The following is a 25395-nucleotide window of genomic DNA, read 5'->3' on the forward strand; positions in this document are numbered from 1 at the left end:
TAATGTTTTGAACTGGAGTCGTTGGGCGATGGGAAGCCAGTGAAGGGATTGGCAGAGTGGCGAGGCTGGGGAGTAGCGAGGGGAGAGGTGGATTAAGCGGGCTGCAGAGTTTAGGATAGATTGGAGGGGTGCAAGAGTGTTGGAAGGGAGGCCAGAGAGCAGGAGGTTGCAGTAGTTGAGGCGGGAGATGATGAGGGCATGCACTAATGTTTTTGCAGATTCTTGGTTAAGAAAAGCACGGATCCGGGAGATATTTTTGAGTTGTAATCGGCATGAGGTGAAGAGGGCTTGGATGTGTGGCTTGAAGGATAGAGCAGAGTCGAGGGTCACTCCAAGGCAACGAGCTTGTGAGACTGGGGTGAGTGAGCAACCATCAAGTTTGATGGAAAGGCTTGTTGGAGGAGATGAGTGAGGAGGAGGAAAGACAATGAACTCTGTTTTGTCCATGTTAAGTTTTAGGAATCGTGCAGAGAAGAAGGATGAAATAGCAGACAAACATTGTGGTATTTTGGTAATCTTTCAGACCCTGCGGAATTTTCTTAAGAAAATTCCGTTTTCCAGTGCGCACAGGGCCTTAAGTAGGTATTTTCTGTTAACAATTATCCTGGTATTTCCATCATGATATTGCTTGTAAATTTCTCATTATTATACTAAGAAAAAATCATGTATTATTTTTATTATTTTAGCTGTCCGCAAAAGTTCTTCCACAAGATACTTCAGAAAATGGCAATGACAATAAAATGCTACGACAAGATGTAGATACTGAATACAAGAGGTTATCACTGGAAATAGAAAGGGAGAGGTATGTTGGGTAGTTAGCCTACACTCATCGTGCTTGTTCTCAATATATAGATATACTGTAGCTGCATACATCACCCATGCTGTTATTTCATATTAGAGTTATTTCTATGAACTATTCATATATACTCCCACTTCCATTTTAGTCATAGCAATTGGGTTCTTTCTACACCTCAAAATGCACCTCTCCTAGAAAAATGACTATCCTCTTTTCATTTCTTTCCTGTTCCCTTTTTTTGGGGATATTCGCATTTTCATATACTGTTCAATAAGTGACATGTCGCTTACTGAAGGAGATTCTATATGGAAACACACAGATTAGCTACAAATACAAGGCCAAAAGCCACTGAAAATGCAAGTCAGATTTTTTTTTATAGAAAAACAAACAAAAAGAAAACAACAGCAGAATTAAAGTAACACAAATGATCATGACTGAAAAAAAAAAAATCAAATTATAAAATAAGTCTACTGACTATATGAGTAGGCACCAACATTTTAGAACAAAAAAAATTCTAAGAAAACCGATAAGGTCAAATATAACAAATTTTATTGGAGATTAAAAATACATAGTTACATAGGTTGAAAAAAAACTAGGTCCATCTAGTTCTATCTTCCTCCACCAATTATACATTTTAGTCACTAAATTATCTATAACCGACAATGTTATATGTATTGAGGAAATCATTCAGCCTTTTCTCAAACGTTGTTATAGTGTCTGCGATTACTATCTCTTGTGGTAGGGCATTCCACAATCTGACTGCTCTAACTGTAAAGAACCCTTTCCTAGTTAGCTGCCAGAATTGCCTTTCTTCCACCCATAGTTAGTGCCCCTGGCTCTTAGTATTGTCTTTGGAAGGAATAAGTCATGTACCAGTCCTTTACATATATTGACCACACATGTATTTATACATAGAAAAAAACGTTTCAGAGGAGATCTCAATTATAAGCTAAATATGCCCAACTTTTCCAACCTCTCATCATATGGGAAGCCTTCCATCCCTTGCAATATTCTAGTTGCCCACTTTTGAACTTACTCTAACTTCTGAATATCCTTTTAAAACTGTGGAGCCCAAAACTGGATTCCATATTCTAGATGTTGCCTTACAAGTGACTCCTAGAGCGGTAGCAATACATTGCCACCATGAGATCTTATCTCGCAAAATTGTACTATCAAGGTCAGTTTTTAATATCCTACATAGTTTGGTGTTGTCAGCGAAGACTGACACTTTACTCTTAATCCCATCCACAAAATCATTAATAGTGATGGGCGAACCCAAACTATAAAGTTTGGGGTCCGTACTGGACAGCTAGGGTCTGTGCATGGACCCCAAACACAAAGCTGTCAGGGAACTCCATGTAATTGTTCGGATTCAGCCAACTGGATAATTAAAAAAAAATAAAGAAAAAAGAAAGTATTGAATAAAGCAGGAGCATTCTACTTACTGAGTCTGTCGCGTGGCTGTAACACTACTTCCGCATCCACTCATTAACCCTCATATTCACTGTTTCCTCCGCCCACTGTCAATCCTGGCGTATGTGATTGGTTGCAGTCAAACCGTGCCCCCACCCTGTGCGACGGGGTCTGTGATTGGTTGGAATCATGCATGCTGTCTGCGTCCCTATATTGTAAAAATAAATTTGCGTAGGGTACCCCCATATTGTGATACCCAGCACAGATAAAGCACGTGACTACAAGCTGCAGCCCCCAGCTGTGTATTTATCTTGGCTGTGTATCAAAATTAGAGGGATACCATGTGGCTTTTTTGAAAATTATTTAAATAAATAATTTTTAAAAAACCTGAGTGCGGTCCCCCCCAATTTAGATACCCATCCATGATAAAGCCCAACAGCTGGGAGCTGGTATTCTCAGGTTGGGGAGGCCCATGGTTATTGCCAAAAAATAGCAGCCTGCAGCCGCCCATAATTGTTGCATCCATTAGATGTAACGATTCTGGCACTTTACCCCGCTCATGCCGATTGCCCTGGTGCAGTGACAATTGGGGTAATATTAGGGGTTAATGACAGCTCACAGCTGCCACTAAGATCTAGATTAGTAATGAAAGGCATCTATGAGACCCCCCCTTTCTAATACTATAAGTGAAAATGAAAGCGGAAGGTCCAGCTCAAATGAACAATTTCTTCATTATTACTTGGAAAATTCAAGTACACGGGACATCAAACATTCACAAGAAAACCGCTATAGTAGCAAATGCATCAACGCGTTTCTGGTGTGCTTCCACCCTTAATTATGTTACAATGCCATGGTCCCAGTCTACACATTTAAGCTCTTCCCTTAATTTGTTGAAATCAGCTTTCCTAATATTCCAGGTTTTTGCATTTTCTCTTTGAATGTTTTATTGAATATTACATTGAAACCTACCATATAATGGTTGCTGCATCCAAAATGCTCCCGGACCTGTAGATCTGAAATTGTAACTGGTCAATTTGACAGGACCAGATCTAGCAAATTATCTCTCCTGGTTGGCTCATCTACTAACTGAGAAAGGTAAAGGCCCCATTAGACAGGTATTTTTTTTTAACGATTGACGAGTGAAAAGTGTTTACTCGAATTATCGCTTTTGAGGTCTATGGAAAGTCTCTAGTCAGTAATAAAAGTATTTATAATGAGGTGGTAGTGACTTATTTCAAGGTGAAATTTTATCCTGAAAAGAGATTTTTAAGCAAACTGAAGTGAGAATCGAACGATAATACAATCGCTAACAGCCATGACAAACTGCGAATATCACTGTGCTTCAAGCGATATTGTGATTTTCCACACGATTTGTGCCCCATCTAATACGGGCTTTATTATGTTTACTTGTATTATGTAGATAAGAACTTGCAACTTTGAGAAGATTTTATGTCCCATTGAATGTCTAGATAGTTAAAATCCCCCATAATACGAACCCTATTGTTATTTGCTGCCCCTTTAATTTGTTGCAGCACTTCATCCTGTACCTGCTCATCTATATTAGGAGGTTTATAGAAAACTGTAATTTCCAGCTTTCCATTATTGTCCTCCCTGTGTACATTTATTTATACTGACTCTACATTGTTGCAGCTCCCCCCAATGTCGCCATTGAGCTCAGGTCTTAAATTAAAATTGATAAATATACACAACACTCCTCAACCTGTTTTTTCTTTCCTGTCCTTTCTGAATGTGGTGTAACCCTCTACGTTTGTCATCCAGTAATGGCTCTCATCCAGTTAGGGTTCCGTAATGCCCACCACATCATAATTTGTAGTTGCCATAAGAGTCTCCAGTTCATGCATTTTGTTTGCAAGACTTTTTGCATTTGCCAGCAGACATTTAATACTATTAGCATTTTTATTACTCCTACTCAACTCCCTACTTTTCTAGCATGTTCCAACCCCCCTCATTGACCCCTACTGTCTCATTCTCTCTGTCTACTCTATCCTCGTTTTTGTACAACTACCTTCCCTCTCCCCACATTCTTGTTTAAACGCTCCACCATCCATCTAACCATTTTTCACCCAGCTTTATCCAGTCCCAACCATAGAGCTTGAAGACCAGTTCTCCATGAACCCAAACCCCTCCTTCCAGCACCAATTTCTAAGCCATTTATTTATCTTCGTCATCTCCCGCTGTCTTTCTAGTGATGCTTGTGACACCAGTAGTGTCTCTGAAAACACCACATTGGAGGTCCTGGACTTTAGTTCACCTACTAGTTCCCTGTAATAATTTTTAAAGACCTTCAACCTCCCTCTAACTTTGTTATTAGTATCAATGTGCACCATAACTGCTGGGGTTTCCTCAGCCCCTCCCAGCACTCTGCTTATCCAATCTGCAATATGCGGAACCCAAGCACCCGGCAGGCAACATACTGTTTGGTATTCACGGTCTCGGTGACAGATGACCCTGTCTGTCCATCTAATTATAGAGTCCCCTACCACTAGCATCTGTTTGGCCTTGACAGCACTCCTATTTCCCTCCCTAGCTGCAGTCATGATAAATCAACTTACAAGTTCACTTTAAAAAATTTTTTTTATGTTTTATTGTTGTTTCATGCAGGATGGAGTACCTTGAAAAGAGTAAACGACTTGAAAATCAGCTAAATGAGCTGAAATTAGAAATTCAGGCCTTAAAACAAGAGGACCAGCATATGAATAATACGTGCCCCTGGAACAGCAACCAAAGATTCAGATATAATATGCATGGCAGTGTAAGTCCACCCTAATCTTTTACAGACATAGACCTTGGTCAAACCCCTACCGATGAATCCTTATGACCTAACAATAAACCATCATTGTCCTTGATCCCTTTAATAAGTTGTCTGGTTTTATTTTTCAAGGATACTTTCCTACCACAAGCATACCAGAGGGAACCAGCAAGTCCTTACTATATTTCCCCAGTTGGCACAATTCATAGTTGTAAAGAAGCTGATCGGGTTCCCTATAGTGCTCCTGTCCGGATGGTGCACACATTACCTAGCAGCATGAATGGAAGGGAAAACCAACAGAATGCCAGGAAGGTAAAGGTGGCCATCGCTTTAGTTTGTTGACATAAACGTTACATAAAAGGGACAAATAACCAGTATAAGCAATTACCAGCAATTTTCTTCGAAGGCACTTATACAATCGCTTTTATAAAAACCCTTTAAAGTAGTTTATTCTTTATGAAATCCCACTGAAAAACTAATAAAACAAGCTTTACTCACTCATCACAGGTTGCAGCAGTAACATCTCAGCTACAGCAGCCTGTCTCTGAGCTCAGAGGTCTCCTAACAACTAAATTTGGCATCACTGCTAAGGGGTACTTTACACCCTGCGACATCGCTAGCATTTATGTCGAGCGCGATTGCACCCACCCCCGTCGCCTGGCCGATATATGGTGATCGCTGCCGTAGCGAACATTATCCCCTCGGCAGCGTCACACGCACATACCTGGTCTGCGATGTCGCTATGACTGGCGAACCTCCTCCTTTCTAAGGGGGCGGTTCGTTCAGCGTCACAGTGACGTCACAGCAGCGTCACTGAACCGCCGCCCAATAAAAAAGGAGGGGCGGAGATGAGCGGCCGGAAAATGCCGCCCACCTCCTTCCTTCCTCCTTTTCCGGTGGTCAGAGGTAAGGATATGTTTGTCGTTCCAGCGGCGTCACACATAGCGATGTGTGCTGCCGCAGGAACGACAAACAACATCGTACCTGCAGCAGCACCGATATTATGGACATGAACGACGTGTCAACGAGCAACGATTTTGCACGTTTTTGCACTCATTGATCGTCACTCATTTGTGTTACACACTGCGATGTCGCTACCGGCTCCGGATGTGCGTCACTAACGACGTAACCCCGACGATATATCGGCAGCAATGTTGCAGCATGTAAAGTACCCCTAAAGCGGGCTTTACACGCTGCGACATCGCCCGAGCGAGAGCGATCTCGTTGGGGTCACGGAATTTGTGACGCACATCCGGTCGCTTTAGCGATGTCTTTGCGTGTGACACCTATGAGCGATTTTGAATCGTCGCAAAAACGTTCAAAATCGCTCATCGGTGACATGGGGGTCCATTCTCAAATATCGCTGCTGATCGGTGTATGAAGTAGTTCGTCGCTCCTGCGGCAGCACACATCGCTATGTGTAACACCGCAGGAACGAGGAACCTCACCTTACCTGCGGCCGCCGGCAATGAGGAAGGAAGAAGATGGGCGGGATGTTACGTCCCGCTCATCTCTGCCCCTCTGCTTCTATTGGGCGGCGGTTCAGTGATGCTGCTGTGACGTCGCTGTGACGCTGAACGAACCGCCCCCTTAGAAAGGAGGCGGTTCGCCGGGCACAGCCACGTTGGTAGGCAGGTAAGTGGTCCGCGTGATGTTGTGCGCCATGGGCAGTGATTTGCCCATGTTGCACAACTGATGGGGGCGGGTACGCACGCTAGCGATATCGGTCACGATATCGCAGCGTGTAAAGCGGCCTTAAGCCCAGTGATTGGTTGCAGTGTTCACATGCAGTGTAGTCTTGAAAATCTTGCAATACCACTTTAAACAATGAAATTCAGATTTTAGTATAATAAATGTATTCTTTCATCATTATAGGTAGAGAAATGTGACTTAGACATCATATATATTTAAAGATTCCTAGTGCAAAGAACATTTCTAAACTGGTGAGTATTTCAGTGTTTTTCCTTATCTGACAATACTGAACACTTTGTCAGACACAACAAACCTGTAATTTGCTTTAAAGTGGTCCTGTGGGCTCCTTCTATGAACTCCGAGCTTTAGTTCCTTTCATATACTGTATTTGCTATTGGATTCAGATCAGGTGATTGTCTGGGCCATTTTAGCAGCTTTATCTTATCTGAAACCAATAGTTTCTTTGCTTGTTTGGGATCATTGTCTTGTTTGGGATCATTGTCTTGTTTGGGATCATTGTCTTGCTGAAATGTCCACCCTTATTTCATTTTCATCATTCTGGTTTATGACAGCAGATTTTTTTTTTATCAAGAATGTCTCGGGACAATTGTCCATTCATCCTTTGTTCAATTATATAAAGTTTGTGAGTGCCATAGGTTGAAAAACTGCCCCAAACATGATATTCCTACCTTCAAACTTCACTGTTGGTGTGGTGTTTTTTGAGTGACATGCAGTGCCTTTTGACCTCCAAACATAGTGTACATTATGGCATCCAAAGAGTTTAATTGTGGTCTCATCTGACCAGACTATATTCTGAGTTTTTCACATTCTTGTCTAAATGTTTTTGAGCATGTCAAACATGCCTGAACATGCTTTTTGTTCAGCAATGGAGTTTGGCATGGTATGCATGCATTCAGACCATGGACATTACTTATTATTTTCTTTGAAACAATTACACCTGCTGAATCCAGGTCTTTCTGTAGCTCTCCATGTGTGGTTATTGATTCTTGGACAACTGTTCTCATAATTATTTTCACTGCACTGTCTAAAATCTTGCCAGAAGCACCTGATTGTGGCCAGTTTATGGTGAAATGATGTTCTTCCGGATTATAGCCTCAACAGTGCTCATTGTACACTTCAGTAGTGACCAATGCCATCAGTATGTTTTGCAGCCATAAGGTTACAAAGGTCTTGAGACAACTCACTTGTTTTACCCATCATGAGATGTTTCTTGTGTAGCACCTTGGTAATGAGACAGCTTTTATTGGCCATCAGTTGAACCAGCTGGTATTACTTTTCACTAAGTGGCAGGATTGCTTTCTAATTAATTATACATTTCAGTTGGTGTCATAAGTTTCCATGGCATTTTGCATCTTTCTTTCATGCGTTCAATACTTTTGCCCTGTGTCATTTCTTATTATTACATAGAACTTAATTGGGCTGCTTGCTGCGGTTTGATAAAATCCCTGTTTTATCTGCTGCACGTCTGCCATTTGTCTGATTCATGATTTCTGTAGAACACCGCTCACAACACTGATTTCTGTGTAGACTTTGCACAAAAAGCTGCCAATCAGTAGTGACAACAAAGATATAAAGAGCTGATGATTATGGAGAACTACATGGCAGCAGGTTTGTTGGTGCTCTAGAGATAATTTTCTGCTAATTAAAACAATGATTTTATTGAAACTACAGCAAGCAGCTCAATAAGTGACACATGTAAAGGCGATGGGCCCTGACACATCCCGCTTAGTGGCCCTTCACTGTTAATGTCCGCCACTGATTTATTATGGAAGTGGATCCATACCTAAATAGACAAATGCTTCAGGTACAAACCTGCCTACATTTGAAATATCCCAGACTTTACTGTCGTTTGCATTAAGCAATTTGATCATTACATATAGTCTTTAGTATGCCATTGCTTAGACTAAAGTTTTATAATGACATGTTTAATATATTGTAATATTGTTTAATATATTATAATGTATTTTATTGCAGGAAGAAAAATTTCCACCGAAGCCATACATCTCTTTTTGATTGAGTTGGTGCATTACAGGAAATAAGAAAAGTTCATCAGTAATTTGGAGTAAAAAGTGTAGTTGACTAAAACTTACACCATAGGAAAAGACTTTAATTCTTAAATTGTACAAAGTGTAAATAGTGCCATTTCAACACTTAAGTCTTATTTTGTGGACTAGACGTTAAATGTACCCGATATATAAAAAATGTGCAAAAAGCCAATTTACAGAAAATAAACATGACTGTATAGAGTTCATTGTCGTAAGTTCTTGACAAAGTCATGTCACTGAAAATTCACATTTTTCTACTCTGACCCTAGCAAAAAAACACACCGTGCCCACAAGGAAGTTCTGTGGTACACGCTAGTTGGTTGAAGGGAAAATGTGTCCATTATTGAGGGACACAATACTATTTCATGGATAAACAAGAATTGGAGGAGGTTGTCAGTTTAAATGAGGGAAAAAAAAACAACAGAAAAAACTCAGTGAAAGATCCTTTTTAATAAAGATGAGCAAACCTTTGGAAGTTCAGTTCGCTGGCAGCAAATGAACCAAACCTCCATGTGTCTGAACTTGGCCCGAGGAGGGTTGGAAACACTGATTGGCAGTTTGAGTCTCTGCCCACATACAGTCAGCCATAATCAGATCACTTCCGTGGGAGGATGGGAGGGATTTTCAATTTTCTTTTTTTTTGGTACACACCACGTGATCACGCTTTTGTTACCCCGTGTGCGCTGTTCAAACACTGTAAGCGGCTCGCACAGGGATAAGCGCCAAGCGTACCTGAGCATAGAATTGCTTGTGCGAGTTAACTTAAAGCACCCAATCTCCAAACCCAAACCCTGTTTTTTTTTAAGATTGGTGTTCGGTTCGAAAACCGATCCTCAGGTTCGCTCATCTCTACTGTTTAATACGGATTTTCCACTTTCAAAAAACTTGTGGCAGTAGAACTTCATGCTTTGTAAAACACACATTTAGGTTGTTTTTACACTCCCCGAATCCAGCGCTGGATCTCTGCTGATGCTCCAGTGTTTGTGTTTTGGCTGTGTAGCACCCACGGGGCAGGGGTTGGAATACTTATCGCCGAACTGGTGATGTCGGGTCTTGGATGTCACGGGTGGCCCTGCCCGGCTTCGTGGCCCCGAGGTGTACACCAAAATGCGATGGATGATGGGATGAGGATGTTGGGTGATGATGACGGGGTTGAGGATATTGGGAGTAGTAGTTGTCTCGGGACGTCACCTGGGGTATGCGGCCAGGGATTAGCCGCCGCTGAGGTCGCTGTCTTCTGGGGCGGATGGTGTCACAGCTAGGATGGCTCAGCTTCCCGCAGGTGAAGCTAGCCCCGAGGGAGGATGATGCTGGTGGTAGTGGCCGTTGGCGACGGAGTGCGGGGTGACGGCAATGATGGGCTGACACAGCAGTTGCGGTTCAAGGTCTTTACTCACTGTCCTTAGGTTGCCCGGAGGTGCCGGTCTCCAGCCGATACCCAGATAAGTTAGAGGTAGCCATCGGTATTTGAAAGTGTCCTTTCCCAAGGGATGCCCCTTCCGAAGTGAGGAACATGGGCTGAGCTTCCTGCACCAAATCACAGGCTTCGTGAAGAAAGAAAGTAGTGTCATGTTGCCAGAACTGTAGTCCCGACTTTACTGGAGATTGTGTAAAGGTTGCTCCTACTTCTACCCCAAGTGGTGCCCGCCCCCCAGGTGGTTGTCCTAGTGACCGGGAAAGTCACATGCCTCGTGATGGCCACCCCCAGCCTCCCCTAGTCCAGTCCCTAGTGAGAAGGTACCTAAGTGAAATGTAGAAACCCCGGTGATTAACCCCTTCCTTACCCCGAGATGAATACTGCTCCTTAAGTGAGGTGCAGTACCCTGTGGCGACTGAAGCCTCAAGGGTGCCACAGCTGCACCAGTAATATCAAGACCGCAGTATATATCAACGCTTCAGCCAATCTTTGAGCTCGGTGGCTCATGCCGCCTACATTGTAATGGCTATAAAAGTCAGTGACTTAACTACGGTAGGACATGTCCAATAACTGCAGGAAGTTAACAAATACAGATGGATTCGCTTATTCTTGGCAATACGATTTTAATAAAATGTTTATATAAAGTTATAATTTGATTAAATTGTGTTCTATTGTTACACACCTTTAAAATAAAGAGGATCCTGAAATCAGGTGGGTCGAGCCTTATTTATTAGTTAAGGCTATCTTCACACCCAGCATTTTTCCTGCAGCCAAAAACTGCTCTTGTCAAAAAATAATATGTTGTGTTCAAAGCACCCATTGTGCAGCATTTCTTGGGTGCAGATTACATGTGGGTTTTTTTTTATCTACAGTTTGTGTTTAATAAACTTAGGGTTATTCATCTTAATACTACATAGCAAAAAAACCCACAAAAAACACGGTTGTTTTTTTTTTTATACTTTCTCATTGCTTTCTATGGGTGAAAAAGAAAACACTGCAAAAATGCTGAATGAAATTGACATGGTGCAATGTAAAAAAAAAAACAAAACAAAACTATAGTTTCCAAATTCTGTCAAGAAAAAAAACCCCTTTGCCTGTGCATCAGATTCGCTAGTATTGTAAAAAGCAGCTTTAGAGTATTTAGAGTAGCGAGGGAAGGATAGACACTTTTTAATTAACCCCTTAGTGACGGAGCTAATTTTCACCTTAATGACCAGACCAAATTTTGCAATTCTGACCAGTGTCACTTCATGAGGTTATAACTCTGGAACGCTTCAACGGATCCCGGTGATTCTGAGATTGTTTTTTCATCACATATTGGACTTCATGTTAGTACCAAATTTAGGACAATATTTTTTGCGTTTATTGAAGAAAAAAATTGAATATTGGCAAAAATTTTGAAAATTTAGCAATTTTCAACTTTTGAATTTTTATACCGTTAAACCAGAGATTTCTGTGACACAAAATAGTTAATAAATAACATTTCCCACATGTCTACTTTACATCAGCACAATTTTGGAAACAAAATTTTTTTTTGTTAGGAAGTTAGAGGGGTTCAAAGTTTATCAGCGATTTCTCATTTTTACATCAAAATTTACAAAACCATTTTTTTAGGGACCACATCACATTTGAAGTGACTTCAATAGGCCTAGATGACAGAAAATACCCAAAAGTGACACCATTCTAAAAACTGCACCCCCCAAAGTACTCAAAACCACATTCAAGAAGTTTATTAACCCTTCAGGTGCTTCACATGAACAAAAGCAATGTGGAATGAAAAAAAGCAAAAATTAAATTTTACCTAAAAATGTTGCTCTAACCCAAATTTATTCACTTTTAGAAGACCTAACACAACAAAATGGACCCCAAAACTTGTTCCCCACTTTCTTATGAGTGCACCGATACCCCACATGTGGTCAGAAACCTCTGTTTGGACAAATGGGAGGGCTCGGAACAGAAGGAGCAATATTTGAATTTTGGAAAGCAAATTTGGCTGAAATAGATTGCGGGCACCATGTTGCATTTACAGGTCCGCTAAGGTACCTAAACAGAAGAAACCCCTCACAAGTGACACCATTTTGGAAACTAGACCCCTCAAGGCTTCTATCTAGGGGTATAGTGAGCATTTTAGATCCACAGGTACTTCACAGATTTTGTTAACGTTACGTTGTCATATTGAACATTTTAATAATTTTCTCAAAAATGTTGCTTTAGCATCAATTTTCTCACTTTTTCAAGAGGTAATTCCAAAAATTTGACCTCAAGGTTTGTTAACCACTTTTTTATGAGCGCGGTGATACCTCACATGTGGTCTGAAACCTTTGTTTGGACAAATGGGAGGGCTTGGAACGAAAGGAGCAATATTTGAATTTTGGAAAGGAAATTTGGCTGAAAAAGATTGCGGGCACCATGTCACATTTGGAGGACCCCTAAGGTACCTAAACAGCAGAAACCCCACACAAGTGACCCCATTTTGGAAACTAGGCCCCTCAAGGAATTTATCTAGATGTTTGGTGAGTACCCTGAACCCCCAGGTGCTTCACAGAATTTTATAACGTTGAGCCATGAAAAAAAAAAAAAAAAAATTTTACCACAAAATTGTTATTTCAACCAGGTAGCTTTTTTTTTACAAGAGTAAAAGGAAAAAATTCAGCATAACATTTATTGTGCAATTTCTCCTGAGTTTGGCGATACCTTATATGTGGTGGAAATCAACTGTTTGGGCGCATGGCAGGGCTCGGAAGGGAAGGAGTGCCATTTGACTGCAAAATTGGCTGGAATCAATAGCGGACGCCAGGTTGCATTTGGAGAGCCCCTGAGGTGCCTAAACAGTGGAGGTCCCCCACAAGTGACTCCATTCTGGAAACAAGACACCTCAAGGCTTTTATCTAGGTGTATAGTGAGCAGTATGAATCCACGAATACTTCACAGAATTTGATAAGCTTAGGTTGCCATATTGAAAATTTTCATTTTTTTCACAAAAATGTTGCTTCAGCATCAAATTTCTCACTTTTTCAAGAGACAACAACAAACCGTGGACCCAACAGGTTGTTATCCAATGTCTTATGAGCACAGGGATACCCCACATGTGGCCAAAAACCTCTGTTTGGATAAATGGGAGGGCTTGGAATGGAAGCAGCACCATTTGAATTCTGGAAAAGTTGAAATAAATTGCGGGCACCATGTCACATTTGCAGGGCCCCTTGGGTACCTATACATTAGAAACCCCCACAAGTGACCCCATTTTGGAAACTGGATTTTATTCAGGAGTATAATAAGCATTTTGAATCCACAGGTACTTCACAAAAATGTTGCTGTAGCAACCAATGTCTCACTTTTAGGCTATGTGGCCATGAGCCAGCGACACGGCGTCTAGTACACAGTGTCAGCCTCCTGCAGAGATGTGAGTGTTGTCCACGGGAGAACGCAGCTGCCCATGCCCACGATTTGGGTTCAGGCCGCTGTGGAGCTCTATGCTACCTGCAGAGAACACTCATCTCTGCAGCATAAATTGACATGCTGAGGCTCGGGAAGCTGCGCCACAGGTCAGTTTATGTGGCGGAGAAAAGAAGCACATTGGGCAAGCACATTGGGCATGGGATTTCTAAAAATCCTTCCACTGTGCTTCTACTGCACAATGCAGCGTTATGGACACAGGGAAAACACTCTGCGCCCAAAACGCTGCAAATCCCGATTGTGGGCGCACAGCCTAAAATGCTACAATGGATGAATGGATACATGTCAAACATATATAACGTCCCACCCCCTGCATATTCTAAGCTGGCGCCCTTTAGTGCCTTTCATGTGGCACTAAAGGGTGCCTAGCCTTGTATTTAGCCCCCCAAAAAAATAATAAATTAAAATAAACGACGTGGGGTCCCCCCCATTTTTGATAGCCAGCTAGGGTAAAGCAGACAGCTGTAGCCTGCAAACCACAGCTGACAGCTTCACCTTGGCTGGTGATCAATTTGGAGGGCTCCCCAGGCGTTTTTTTTTAAAAAAAAAAAACGTGGGGTCCCCCCCAAATTAGATCACCAGCCAAGGTGAAGCGGACAGCTGGGGTCTGGTATTCTCAGGGTGGGAAGAGCCATGGTTATTGGACTCTTCCCAGCCTAAAAATAGCAGGCCGCAGCCGCCCCAGAAGTGGCGCATCCATTAGATGCGCCAATCCTGGCGCTTCGCCCCAGCTCATCCCGCGCCCTGGTGCGGTGGCAGACGGGGTAATATATGGGGTTGATACCAGCTGTAATGTCACCTGGCATCAAGCCCTGGGGTTAGTGATGTCACGGCATCTAAACAGATACCCGACATCACTAACCCAGTCAAGTAATAGACAAAAAAAAAAAGACAAAAAAAAAATTTATTTGAAAAAAAAAACTCCCCGAAACATTCCTCTTTCCCCAATTTATTGAAAATAAAGAAATTACGGTCGCTGTAATCCGCTGTAATCCGTGAGGTCCCACGCCGACTCTGGATCTTCTAGAATATGGGGGGCACGTTCAGGGAACATATCCCCCATTTTCTGGAAGAGCAAGCTCTCCATGAGCAGTGTGGGTGCAGTAATCTGAGAATACTGCACTCACACTGCCCCGGTCCAACATAGGGCAGAGTGACCTGCAGTAACCTCATTCCAGAATATGAGGGGCACGCTCACAGAACGTACCCCCCATTTTCTGGAACAGCAGTCTCTCCATGTGAGGACCACACTCCTCACATGGAGAGACTGCTGATTACTGCACTCACTCTCCCCCGGTCCACAGTGGAGCAGCCTGTGCATCAGCGACGTCAGCGTCCCTGCAAGACTGACGTCGCTGATGCACAGGCTGCTCCACTGTGGACCGGGGGAGGAATCCAGCTGACAGCCGCTGTCTGCGCATGCGCCGTCAGCATTCAAGAAGGAGGCGGCGTGATCGCGGGACGGATCACCAGACAGGTAACGTATGACTGGGGGGGGGGGGGTGATGGGGGGTGACCTAGTGGGACCTGGGGACACCTTTCTGCCGCATGTGACTTGTCACATGCGGCAGAAAGAGCAGAATGAATGCGGGGGAGGAGAGGTGGCTCTGGAGACCCGGAGGGGGCTCCGGTGACCAGAGGGCTCCGGTGGACCGGAGGAGGGGTCAGGGGGAGGACATTTCCCTCCGATCTGAAATGTTTGATCATTTCAGATCGGAGGGAAATGAATGCAGAGCCGGCGGCGGCAGTTTTCAGCGCGCGTCGGCGCCATCTTGCACGCTCCGGAGGGGGGCTCTGAAGAACTGGAGGGGGCTCCAGGGACCAAAGAGCTCCGGTGTACCGGAGGAGAGGTCAGGAGGGGGACATTTCCCTCCGATCTGAAATGTTTGATCATTTCAGATCGGAGGGAAATGAATGCAGAGCCGGCGGCGGCGGGAGTTTTCAGCGCGCGTCGGCGCCATCTTGGATTTTCCGGGGGGGGGGGGTGTTGGATGGATTTCTCCGGTACCGGGGGCTTTGGGGGCACTAAGGGCTCACATTTATTTCTCATCTGACATGTTTGATCACGTCAGATGAGAAATAAATAGATTTTACCAGCCATTTTTTTTTTTTTTATGTTGTCGCCGGTATACGGTGTATACCGGCGATCGCATTAACGGGGTGCATAAAAAACACCCCGATTCATAATCTGGGGGGTCTCAGCTACCCCCGGTAGCTGAAACCCCCGAGATTTTTCGTCACTGGGGGGCGCTACAGGGTTTTTCCGGCCTGACGTCTCAAGACGTCGGAACAGAATAAGTACCCTGTTTTTCCGACGTCTTGAGACGTTAGGCCGTCGCTATGGGGTTAAAGTATAGGAGAAACAAAAATTACATTGCGACATTAAATAGATAAGAAAATTAAAAGTAAGATACTTTTTCATAAAAAAACCAAAAAAAAACCCATAGCCTAAGACAAAGTCTCCTAAACCACTTACATTTAGATATACATTTTCACCTGCTGTACATCTAAACCCCTTCATTTCAGGGGTAATATTTCGTTTTTCTTCCCCTTCTTTCAAGAGCCATAATTTTTATTCTTATGACAATATAGCCGTATGATGGTTTGTGTTTTTGGTGGACATGTACTTTTGAATGACAACATTCATTCTGCTACATAGTACAGTGGTACCTTGCTTAACGAGAACAATCCGTTCTGGGACTGTGCATGTTAATCAAGTTACTCGTTCAGCAGAGCAAGATTTCCCATAGGAAATCATTGCAATGCTGACAATTCGTTCCACAATGTGTTTAAATGTCCCATCCTGGTCCCCTATTCTATCACTCCACACATGCACAAACACATTATATGCTCACCTTACCTTCCGTTCCATCGCCGGTCTCCTGGGACTTGCTGTTCTCCGGTGCGGGCCGTGTATCAGGTAACCATAACGACTAGGGCAGAACTTCCTGCCAGAGCGCTGACGTCAAAGGCAGAGCCGCTTGCCTCTGATTGGCCAGCGTGCTGCCTTTGACAAGCGGTGACAGGAACCAGGAAGTTCCTGCTTCGTTGCTATGGATGCCGATGCCTGGAGTGGAGAGGAGCAGAGCGGAGCGGCGCACTACAAGACCCAGGAGGCTGGCGATGAAACGGAAGGTACAGATATTATATGCTCACCTTACCTTCCGTTCCACCGCCGGCCTCATGGTACTTGTAGTTCGCCGCGATGTACCCGGAAAATACAAGAACCATGAGCCCGGCGGTGGAACGGAAGGTAAGGTGAGCATAATACTGTATGTGTGTGAGTGCGTGTATGTTTGTGTTTGTGTGGACTGCAAGTGCGGGTTAGAGCGCGGTGGATGGACGGAACCGGAAGTGTGTGCAGTTAGGATTTTGCTCGTACAGCAAAGCTTTCTCGTAAAGAGAGTTACAAATTTACAGAAAGCTTTGCTTGTTAACGAGAATTTCGATTAAGTGGGTTACTCGTTAAGCGAGGTACCACTGTATACGGGAAAAATTTGGTGGCTAAAGCAATATTTTTGTAAGAAAAAAAAATTTCTTATTTTAATGGCTTAACATTATAAAATTCTGGGAAGCACCTGGGGGTTGAAGGTGTTCATCACACCTCTAGATAAATTCCTTGAGGGGTTGTACTTTTTAAAATGTGGTCACTTGTGGGGGGTTTCCACTGTGTAGGCACATTGAGGGCTCTGAAAATGCAACATGGCATCTGTTATCTATTACAGCACATTTTGCGCTCCCAATAGTGTAATGGCATTGGTTCCCTTTTGAGCCCTGCCGTGTGCCCAAAACAGAAGTTTTCCACCATATATGGGTTGTCTGTGTATTAAGGGGAAATTGCACAACAAATTGTAAGGTGCAATTTCTCCCGTTACCTTTGTGAAAATGAAAATTTAAGGTTAAAAGGAACATTTTTATGGGAAAAAAAAATGTTATTTTTTTCCTTCCGTGTTTCCTTATTTCCGGTGAAGCACCTAAGGGGTTAATAAACCTATAGAATTTGGAAATGAGGACTTTGAGGGGTGCAGTTTTTAAAATGTCACTTTTGGGTATTTTCTGTCAAACAGGTTTCTCAAAGTCACTTCAAATGTGATGTAGTTCCTAAAGATGGTTTCGGAATTTTCGGGGAAAAATTATATTGTTGATAATCTTTTAACTTCTTCATAAAAATTAATGTTTAAAAAAATTATGCTGATTGTAAATAAATGTTTGCGATATAACCACCTTGTTTAGAGGGATAAGAAGTTCAAGGTGTGCAAACTGCAAAATGGTCTTTTTTTTTTTGTGACAATTTTGATTATTTTCAGAAATAAATGCAAATCATATCAACCAAAATTTACCACTAACAAAGTACAATGTGGTCCGAAAAAAATCTCAGAATTATTGGGATCTGTTGAAGCTTTCCAGAGTTATTACTACATAAGGTGACACTGGTCAGAACTGACAAAGCTTGGCCTAGCCAGGAAAGTGAAAACATGGTTCGGGGTTAAACATGTGTCAACATTATTAATAGGTATGGGAAACTATCCAAGAAATGAAGCTATCATCCTCCCCCTCTAAAAAATTAAAGTTTTTTTTTTTAACAATTGAAATCACAAAAAATAAGTTGTGAAATCTCATTTGTGTAGGGAGAAATAGTATTGCATTTGTCAAGAACCAATGGGTAAGTACTGTATATTCTCAACAAATAAATGACAATCTGCATTAATAAAAAGCCACGATATACCAAATTTGTGAAATAATTTGTTTATCGAACCAAAAAACTTTTTTCATAACTCATATGTTATTTTGTTTTTGTATAAATTAATGGTACTTTTAATACGATCTTACAGACATCTGATGACACGACTCATGTGACACTCCGGAGAGTATGGCTAATATGACAAGACTGCGCCTCTAAATGGCAGCACACTACACCAATATTGATTCCTTGTACCCTAAATAAGCACCGTCACTTCTGGGCATATATCTTAGAGCCGTACACATGCAGTGGTGACAGATAACACTCAGCTTACCAAAATAAAAGTATAAATGTATACTTCTGTTAATAACTTATATAAGAATAGTTATATATCATATTCCCAGCTCAGCATCCTGTCATTTATTCTAAAATTTTCATAAAAGCAGGTTGTTACTTTTTTTTCCTTAAGGCCGCTTTACACGCTGCGACATCGCTCAAGTGATCTCGTTGGGGTCACGGAATTTGTGACGCACATCCGGTCGCTTTAGCGATGTCGTTGCTTGTGACACCTTTGAGCGATTTTGCACGTTTTTGCAACGATGCAAAATCGCTCATTGGTGACATGGGGGTACATTCTCTAATATCGTTGCTGCAGCAGTAACGAAGTTGTTCCTCGTTCCTGCGGCAGCACACATCGCTCTGTGTGACACCGCAGGAACGAGGAACCTCTCCTTACCTGCCTCCCGCCCGCAATGCGGAAGGAAGGAGGTGGGCGGGATGTTCGTCCCGTTCATCTCCGTCCCTCCACTTCTATTGGGCGGCGGTTCAGTGACGCAGCTGTGACGCTGAACGAACTGCCCCCTTAGAAAGGAGGCGTTTCGCCGGTCACAGCGACGTCGCAAAGCAGGTAAGTAGTGTGACGGGTCTGGGCGATGTTGTGCGCCACGGGCAGCTATTTCCCCATGTCGCACAACCGATGGGGGCGGGTACCCACGCTAGCGATATCGGTCACGATATTGCAGCGTGTAAAGCGGCCTTTAGTGTATTCAGATACTACATATTCAAGAAAAAGATTGTGAAGAGGCTCTGTAAAGAGACACAGGCACTTTAATACTTTGTGCGTTTTATAGATTTTTAATTTAAAGTTAGCATTCAGCTTAAAAAAGCTGATCAGAAGAGTGCTTTAAGTTAGTTATACTTGATATTAGCCAATCATCTTCATCTGGAAGAGTCTTAGGGGTGCTTCACACATAGCGAGATCGCTACCGAAATCGCTGCTACATCACGGTTTTGGTGACGCAACAGTGACCTCATTAGCGATCTCGCTGTGTGTGACACTTAGCAGCGATCTGGCCCCTGCTGTGAGATCGCTGCTCGTTACACACAGCCCTGGTTCGTTTTTTTTATTGTTGCTCTCCCGCTGATAAGCACACATCGCTGTGTGTGACAGCGAGAGAGCAACAATCCTGAATGTGCAGGGAGCAGGAGCCGGCGTCTGACAGCCTGCGGTAAGCTGTAACCAGGGTAAACATCGGATAACCAAGGTGGTTACCCAATATTTACCTTTGTTACCAGCCTCCGCCGCTCTCACGCTGCCAGTGCCGGCTCCTGCTCTCTGCACATGTAGCTGCAGTACACATCGGGTTAATTAACCCGATGTGTACTGTACCTAGGAGTGCAGGGAGCCAGCGCTAAGCTGTGTGCGCTGCTCTCTGCACATGTAGCTGCAGTACACATCGGGTTAATTAACCCGATGTGTACTGTAGCTAGGAGAGCAGGGAGCCAGCACTAAGCAGTGTGCGCGGCTCCCTGCACATGTAGCGATGTTATGATCGCTGCTGCGTCGCTGTGTTTGACAGCTAAGCAGCGATCATAACAGCGACTTACTAGGTCGCTGTTACGTCACAGAAAATGGTGACGTAACAGCGACGTCGTTATCGCTGTCGCTATGTGTGAACCCAGCCTTACAAAATGTTAATTGGCTGAGAGCTGCCAGCTGCTAATAATGCTCCCTCCCACTAAAAGTCCTTTTAAGCTGGATGACAGGCACATTATACAGCCTCCCATTAAACTCTAGTGCTGGGAGCTGGAAAGTGAACACTCTTTCCACCCACCAATGTAACCCATAACAGGAATTTTCTCATTATATAGCAGTATAAATAGCAGTATTATGCATGTCTATCCCCTTTGTAAATATCACTCAGTTGCTCGAAATGTAACACTGCAGGGTTTTTATACATTTAGGATGCTGCAAAGCAAACCAGCACAAAAAAAATAAAAAGATCTGTAAGTATTTCATTAATATTTCAATAACTCATACACAGTGAGGCATTGTTACATGTCTTTTGGAAGAGCAAAATGTAGCTGTTGTGAAGTCAAAGGCTGTCAGTTGTGGAAGGTATAATGCCAGTCTCATCTGGACAGTTCATTACGTAGTGTCCTCACTCCAGCTTCTCATCTCCTTCTTCTACATCCTTCAGACTGAGAACTTCCAGAGTGCCTTTCCCTCTCGTTTCACAACGTATCAGCTCATCAATTTCTCTGAAGCAGCCAGGATCAATCAAACAGACCTAAATAGCATGGATTGGAGATAAATATAAATTATTCCTACTGCTGGGTTAAAAAAAAAAAATATAAAAAAAAATTACATTTCATAATCTACTGATGGTAATGATCCATATTACATGGCTGTACCAGCTTCTCAATCGACTGATGCAGGGACCTGTCAAATAAGCAGTAAACTCTATATTTCGCTTACTGGAATTTCTTGGCACACACTTACAAATGGTGCCAAGGACGAAGACATATCATCTATTACAAACGGTTTACCATTGCTCTTATTACAAAAATGCTTACTTCAGCTGAATAAAAAAGAAAATAAAGCAGGTTCTATAGGATGATACAAAACAATCCCCAATAACAGTAATTAAACAAGGGTCTATCATTCCATTATACATCCTAATCCTGTATAGATCACAGATGTAGGAGTATGCCCCAAAAGTCTTAGGCTATGTTCACACTAGAAAAATGATTTTTCTTAAGAAATTTCTTAAGAAATTTCTTAAGAGTGCACCTGTGTTAAAAAACGCACCAAAAACGCACCTGCGTTTTTGCCGCGTTTTCGGTGCGTTTTTGGTCCGTTTTCGGTGTGTTTTTACCGCTGGTTGCTCCCTGCGTTATTGTGCCAATTATCTATGGCAAAAAACGCAGTTAGCTGCAGAAAAGAAGTGACATGCTCATTCTTTTTCTTAAGAAAATCTACTGAAAGAATTTTCTTAAGAAAAAAACGCAGTGTGTGCACAGCTAATTTTTTTTGCCATAGGTTTTGCTGGGGAATGTCTGCAGAAAGGTTACAAGAATTTCTCAAGAAATTTCTGCAGCAAAAACGGACCCAAAACGCAGGTAAAAAACGCAGTGTGTGAACATAGCCTTAGACGGGTTGTCTGCTGCCTGATCTGCCCTGTATCGATGTGGTCTGGCTCAGGTGGAGATTCTCTGATTTCATTTGACCCCATGTCAACAGAGCAGCTCTCTCACTTCCTTTTTGGTCTGTTGTTGGGGAGTCACTGCCAACATCATGTGATTGACAGCCGGCTCAGCGCAGCTAGGCACCAAGAAATCGGCAGTGACGCCCTGTCAACAGAGCAGAAGAAAAGCTACTCTGTCGACATGATGTCACAGGACACAGGAGAATCGCCCAAACAGGCACAGCAGGCAGGTAGTTAACAACTTCCTACCTGTAAGTTCTTAGCCCCATAACCAAAAAAACTCTAAAGTCCTGGATAACCCCCTTAACCCCTTTTATACCATGTGCAGAGGAGCCTGTTGTCCAATATAAGGACTGCTGTACATTGAAGAGTCCTGAAAACTGGACATTTAATCAGTCCTGCAAGAAGAGCCTAACTTGCATTACATATCAGCAAAAATAAACTTTTATTTAAAAAAAAAAAAAAATTAAAAAAAATCATCTATGTGTATTAACTTGTTATATTTAGATACTGACTATAGTTGCACAAACATGAGGTTCGGATTTCAGGTTTGGAAACAGACTACCAAAAAACGCCAAAGTTGGGGTTCGAAGTTCAAGTGCGTTAGGAGTGCAAACCTCGCAAGGGAGCAGCTCTGTGTTTGGGTATGAGTGATGCTCAACCCTGTGCGAGCCGTGCGCAGTGTGTGAATGGCTGACACTGGGGGTAAAATCAGCATGATCAGATGTAGTGTGCATAAATACACACACGAAAAATATTAATTGAAAAACCCGCTCCCCCTCCCCTGGAAGTGTTCTGCTTATGGTGGGCAGAATGTCGGTGCAGCCACGAACTGCCCAATTGCTGACTTCCATTGAGTCAGAGTCAAAAAAGAAGGGAATTTTGTTTACTTACCGTAAATTCCTTTTCTTCTAGCTCCAATTGGGAGACCCAGACAATTGGGTGTATAGCTATTGCCTCTGGAGGCCACACAAAGTATTACACTTAAAAGTGTAAGGCCCCTCCCCTTCTGGCTATACACCCCCAGTGGGATCACTGGCTCACCAGTTTTAGTGCCAAAGCAAGAAGGAGGAAAGCCAATAACTGGTTTAAAGACCAATTCAATCCGAGGAAACATCGGAGAACTGAACCATACCACATGAACAACATGTGTACCCGAAAAAACAGAAAAACCCCGAGAAAACAGGGCGGGTGCTGGGTCTCCCAATTGGAGCTAGAAGAAAAGGAATTTACGGTAAGTAAACAAAATTCCCTTCTTCTTTTTCGCTCCTAATTGGGAGACCCAGACAATTGGGACGTCCAAAAGCAGTCCCTGGGTGGGTAAAAGAATACCTCGTGATAGGGCCGTCAAACAGCCCTTTCCTACAGGTGGGCAATCGCCGCCTGAAGGACTTATCTACCTAGGCTGGCGTCTGCCGAAGCGTAGGTATGCACCTGAAAATGCTTGGTAAAAGTATGCAGACTCAATCAGGTAGGTGCCTGACACACCTGCTGAGCCGTAGCCTGGTGCCGTAATGCCCAGGATGCACCCACGGCTCTGGTAGAATGGGCCTTCAGCCTTGAGAGAACCAGAAGCCCAGTAGAACTGTAGGTTTCAAGAATTGGTTCCTCGATCCCCCGAGCCAGGGTGGATTCAGAAGCTTGCGACTGTTTACGCCGACCAGCGACAAGGACAAAGAGTGCATCCGGGTGGCGCAGGAGCGCCATGCGGGAAGTAGAACCTGAGTGCTCTCCCCAGAACCAACAGATGCAAATCCTTCTGAAATTGATGGACTGGACGAGGCACAAAGAAGGTGAGGTGATATCCTGATTGATATGAAAGTGGGATACCACCTTAGGGAGAAATTCCGGAATCGGACGCAGAACTACCCTGTCCTGGTGAAGGACCAGGAAGGGAGATTTGTATGAGAGCGTTGCTAGCTCGGAAACTCTCCTAAGAGACGAGACCGTTACTAGAAGGCCACTTCCCGAGAAAAGCGGGAAGGGAGACCTCTTTCAAAGGCTCGAAAGGCGGCATCAAGAGAGCAATTAGAACCTTGTTCAGATCCCAGGGCTCTAACGGCCGCTTGTACGGAGTGCTGAGACGACAAACTCCCCGTAGGAACGTGCGTACCTGAGGAAGTCGTTTCTGAAAAAATACAGATAGCGCTGAGACTTGTCCCTAAAGGGAACTGAGCGACAACCCGTTTTCCAACCTAGATTGCAGGAAGGAAGGAAACATAGACGATGCAACCGGCCAGGGAGAAACACCCTGCGCCGAGCACCGAGATAAGAATATCTTCCACGTCCTGTGGTCAATCTTGGCGGACGTTGGTATGCTAGCCTGTCTCATGGTGGCAACCACGTCCTGAGGTAATCCTGACGACACTAGGTTCCAGGACTCAATGCCACACCATCAGGTTGAGGGCCGTAGAATTCAAATGGAAGAATGGCCCTTGAGACAGCCAGTCTGATTGGTCTGGTAGTGCCCCCGGTTAGCCTACCGTGAGGCACCACAGAACCGGGAACCACAACATCCTCGGCCAATCTGTAGCGACGAGGATGGCGCGGCCGCAGTCGGTCCTGATCTAGCGCAGCACTCTGGGCAACAATGCCAGAGGTGGCACATAAGGTAGCTGGAACTGCGACCAATGCTGAACTAAGGCGTCTGCCGCCAGAGCTCGATGATTGTGAAACCGTGCCATGAAGCTGGCACATTGTTGTTGTGCCGTGACGCCATTAGATCGACGTCCGGCCTCTGTGAGCGGCGCCAGATCTCCTGAAACCCGTCCGGGTGAAGAGACCATACCCTTTCGGCCACACCCCGGCGACTTAGGAAGTCAGCTTCCTAGTTTTCCACGCCTGGGATGTGAACTGTGGATATGGTGGATGCCGTGTCTTCCACCCACATCAGAACCTGCCGGACTTCCTGGAAGGCTTGCCGGTTGCGCGTTCTTCCTTGGTGGTTGATGTATGCCACCGCTGTGGAGTTGTCCGACTGAAGTCGGATTTGCTTGCTGTCCAGCTGCTGTTGGAAGGTTTGTAGGGCAAGATACACTGCTCTGTGTTCAAGAACATTGATCTGAAGGGTGGACTCTTGTTGAGTCCACGTACCCTGAGCGCTGTGGTGGAGAAAAACTGCTCCCCACCCTGATAGACTCGCGTCTGTCGTAACTATCGCCCAGGATGGGGATAGGAAGGACCTTCTTTTTGACCATGAGGTGGGAAGAAGCCACCACCGTAGAGATTCCTTGGCCGCCTGAGAAAGAAAGACGACTCTGTTGAGGGAGGTCGACTCCCCGTCCCATTGGCGGAGAATGTCACATTGTAGTGGACGCAGATGAAACTGCGCGAAAAGAACTGCCTCCATTGCTACCATCTTACGTAGGAAGTGCATGAGGCGTCTCAATGTGTGCGACTGGTTCTTAAAGAAGAGATTGCAGCCCGTAGTGAATGCTGTTTGTCTAGCGGAAGCTTCACTATCGCTGAGAGAGTATGAAACTCCATGCCTAGATATGTTAGCGATAGGGTCGGGGTCGGATCTGACTTCAAAAAGTTGATGATCCACCCAAAACTCTAGAGAGTCTCCAGCGCAACGTTCGGGCAGTGTCGGCATGTTTCCTAAGAGAGTGCCTTG

The 25395-nt window shown here is 43.8% G+C and overlaps 2 protein-coding genes across 4 annotated transcripts in view; one reads left to right on the plus strand and one right to left on the minus strand.

Annotated features, from left to right (window-relative positions):
* The window catches only part of LOC142291653 (merlin-like), a 121864-nt gene extending 111004 nt beyond the window's left edge, over positions 1–10860 (plus strand). Inside the window, exons 15-19 of one of the 2 annotated variants that reach the window (XM_075336331.1) lie at positions 687–802; positions 4832–4982; positions 5112–5291; positions 6855–6922; positions 8667–10860. In XM_075336331.1, the coding sequence (XP_075192446.1) occupies positions 687–802; positions 4832–4982; positions 5112–5291; positions 6855–6890 (483 nt within the window). In that variant the 3' untranslated portion in view covers positions 6891–6922; positions 8667–10860. Of the gene's footprint in view, positions 1–686; positions 803–4831; positions 4983–5111; positions 5292–6854; positions 6924–8666 lie in introns of those variants that run through there. The other variant, XM_075336332.1, reaches the window with a different exon arrangement.
* A 7480-nt stretch (positions 10861–18340) lies between these two features.
* Positions 18341–25395, minus strand: part of SBDS (SBDS ribosome maturation factor) — a 45368-nt gene continuing 38313 nt past the window's right edge. The window contains exons 5-6 of one of the 2 annotated variants that reach the window (XR_012750520.1): positions 19028–20861; positions 18341–18970 (exon numbers count right to left, since the gene is read on the minus strand). Coding sequence is in view for 1 of the 2 variants with exons in the window: in XM_075336333.1 (XP_075192448.1) it covers positions 20733–20861 (129 nt within the window). In the remaining variant the exon portion in view is untranslated. Of the gene's footprint in view, positions 20862–25395 lie in introns of both variants that reach the window. The other variant, XM_075336333.1, reaches the window with a different exon arrangement.

The sequence above is a fragment of the Anomaloglossus baeobatrachus genome, chromosome 2, assembly GCF_048569485.1.
Source record: "Anomaloglossus baeobatrachus isolate aAnoBae1 chromosome 2, aAnoBae1.hap1, whole genome shotgun sequence".
NCBI classification, from domain to species: Eukaryota; Metazoa; Chordata; class Amphibia; order Anura; family Aromobatidae; genus Anomaloglossus; species Anomaloglossus baeobatrachus.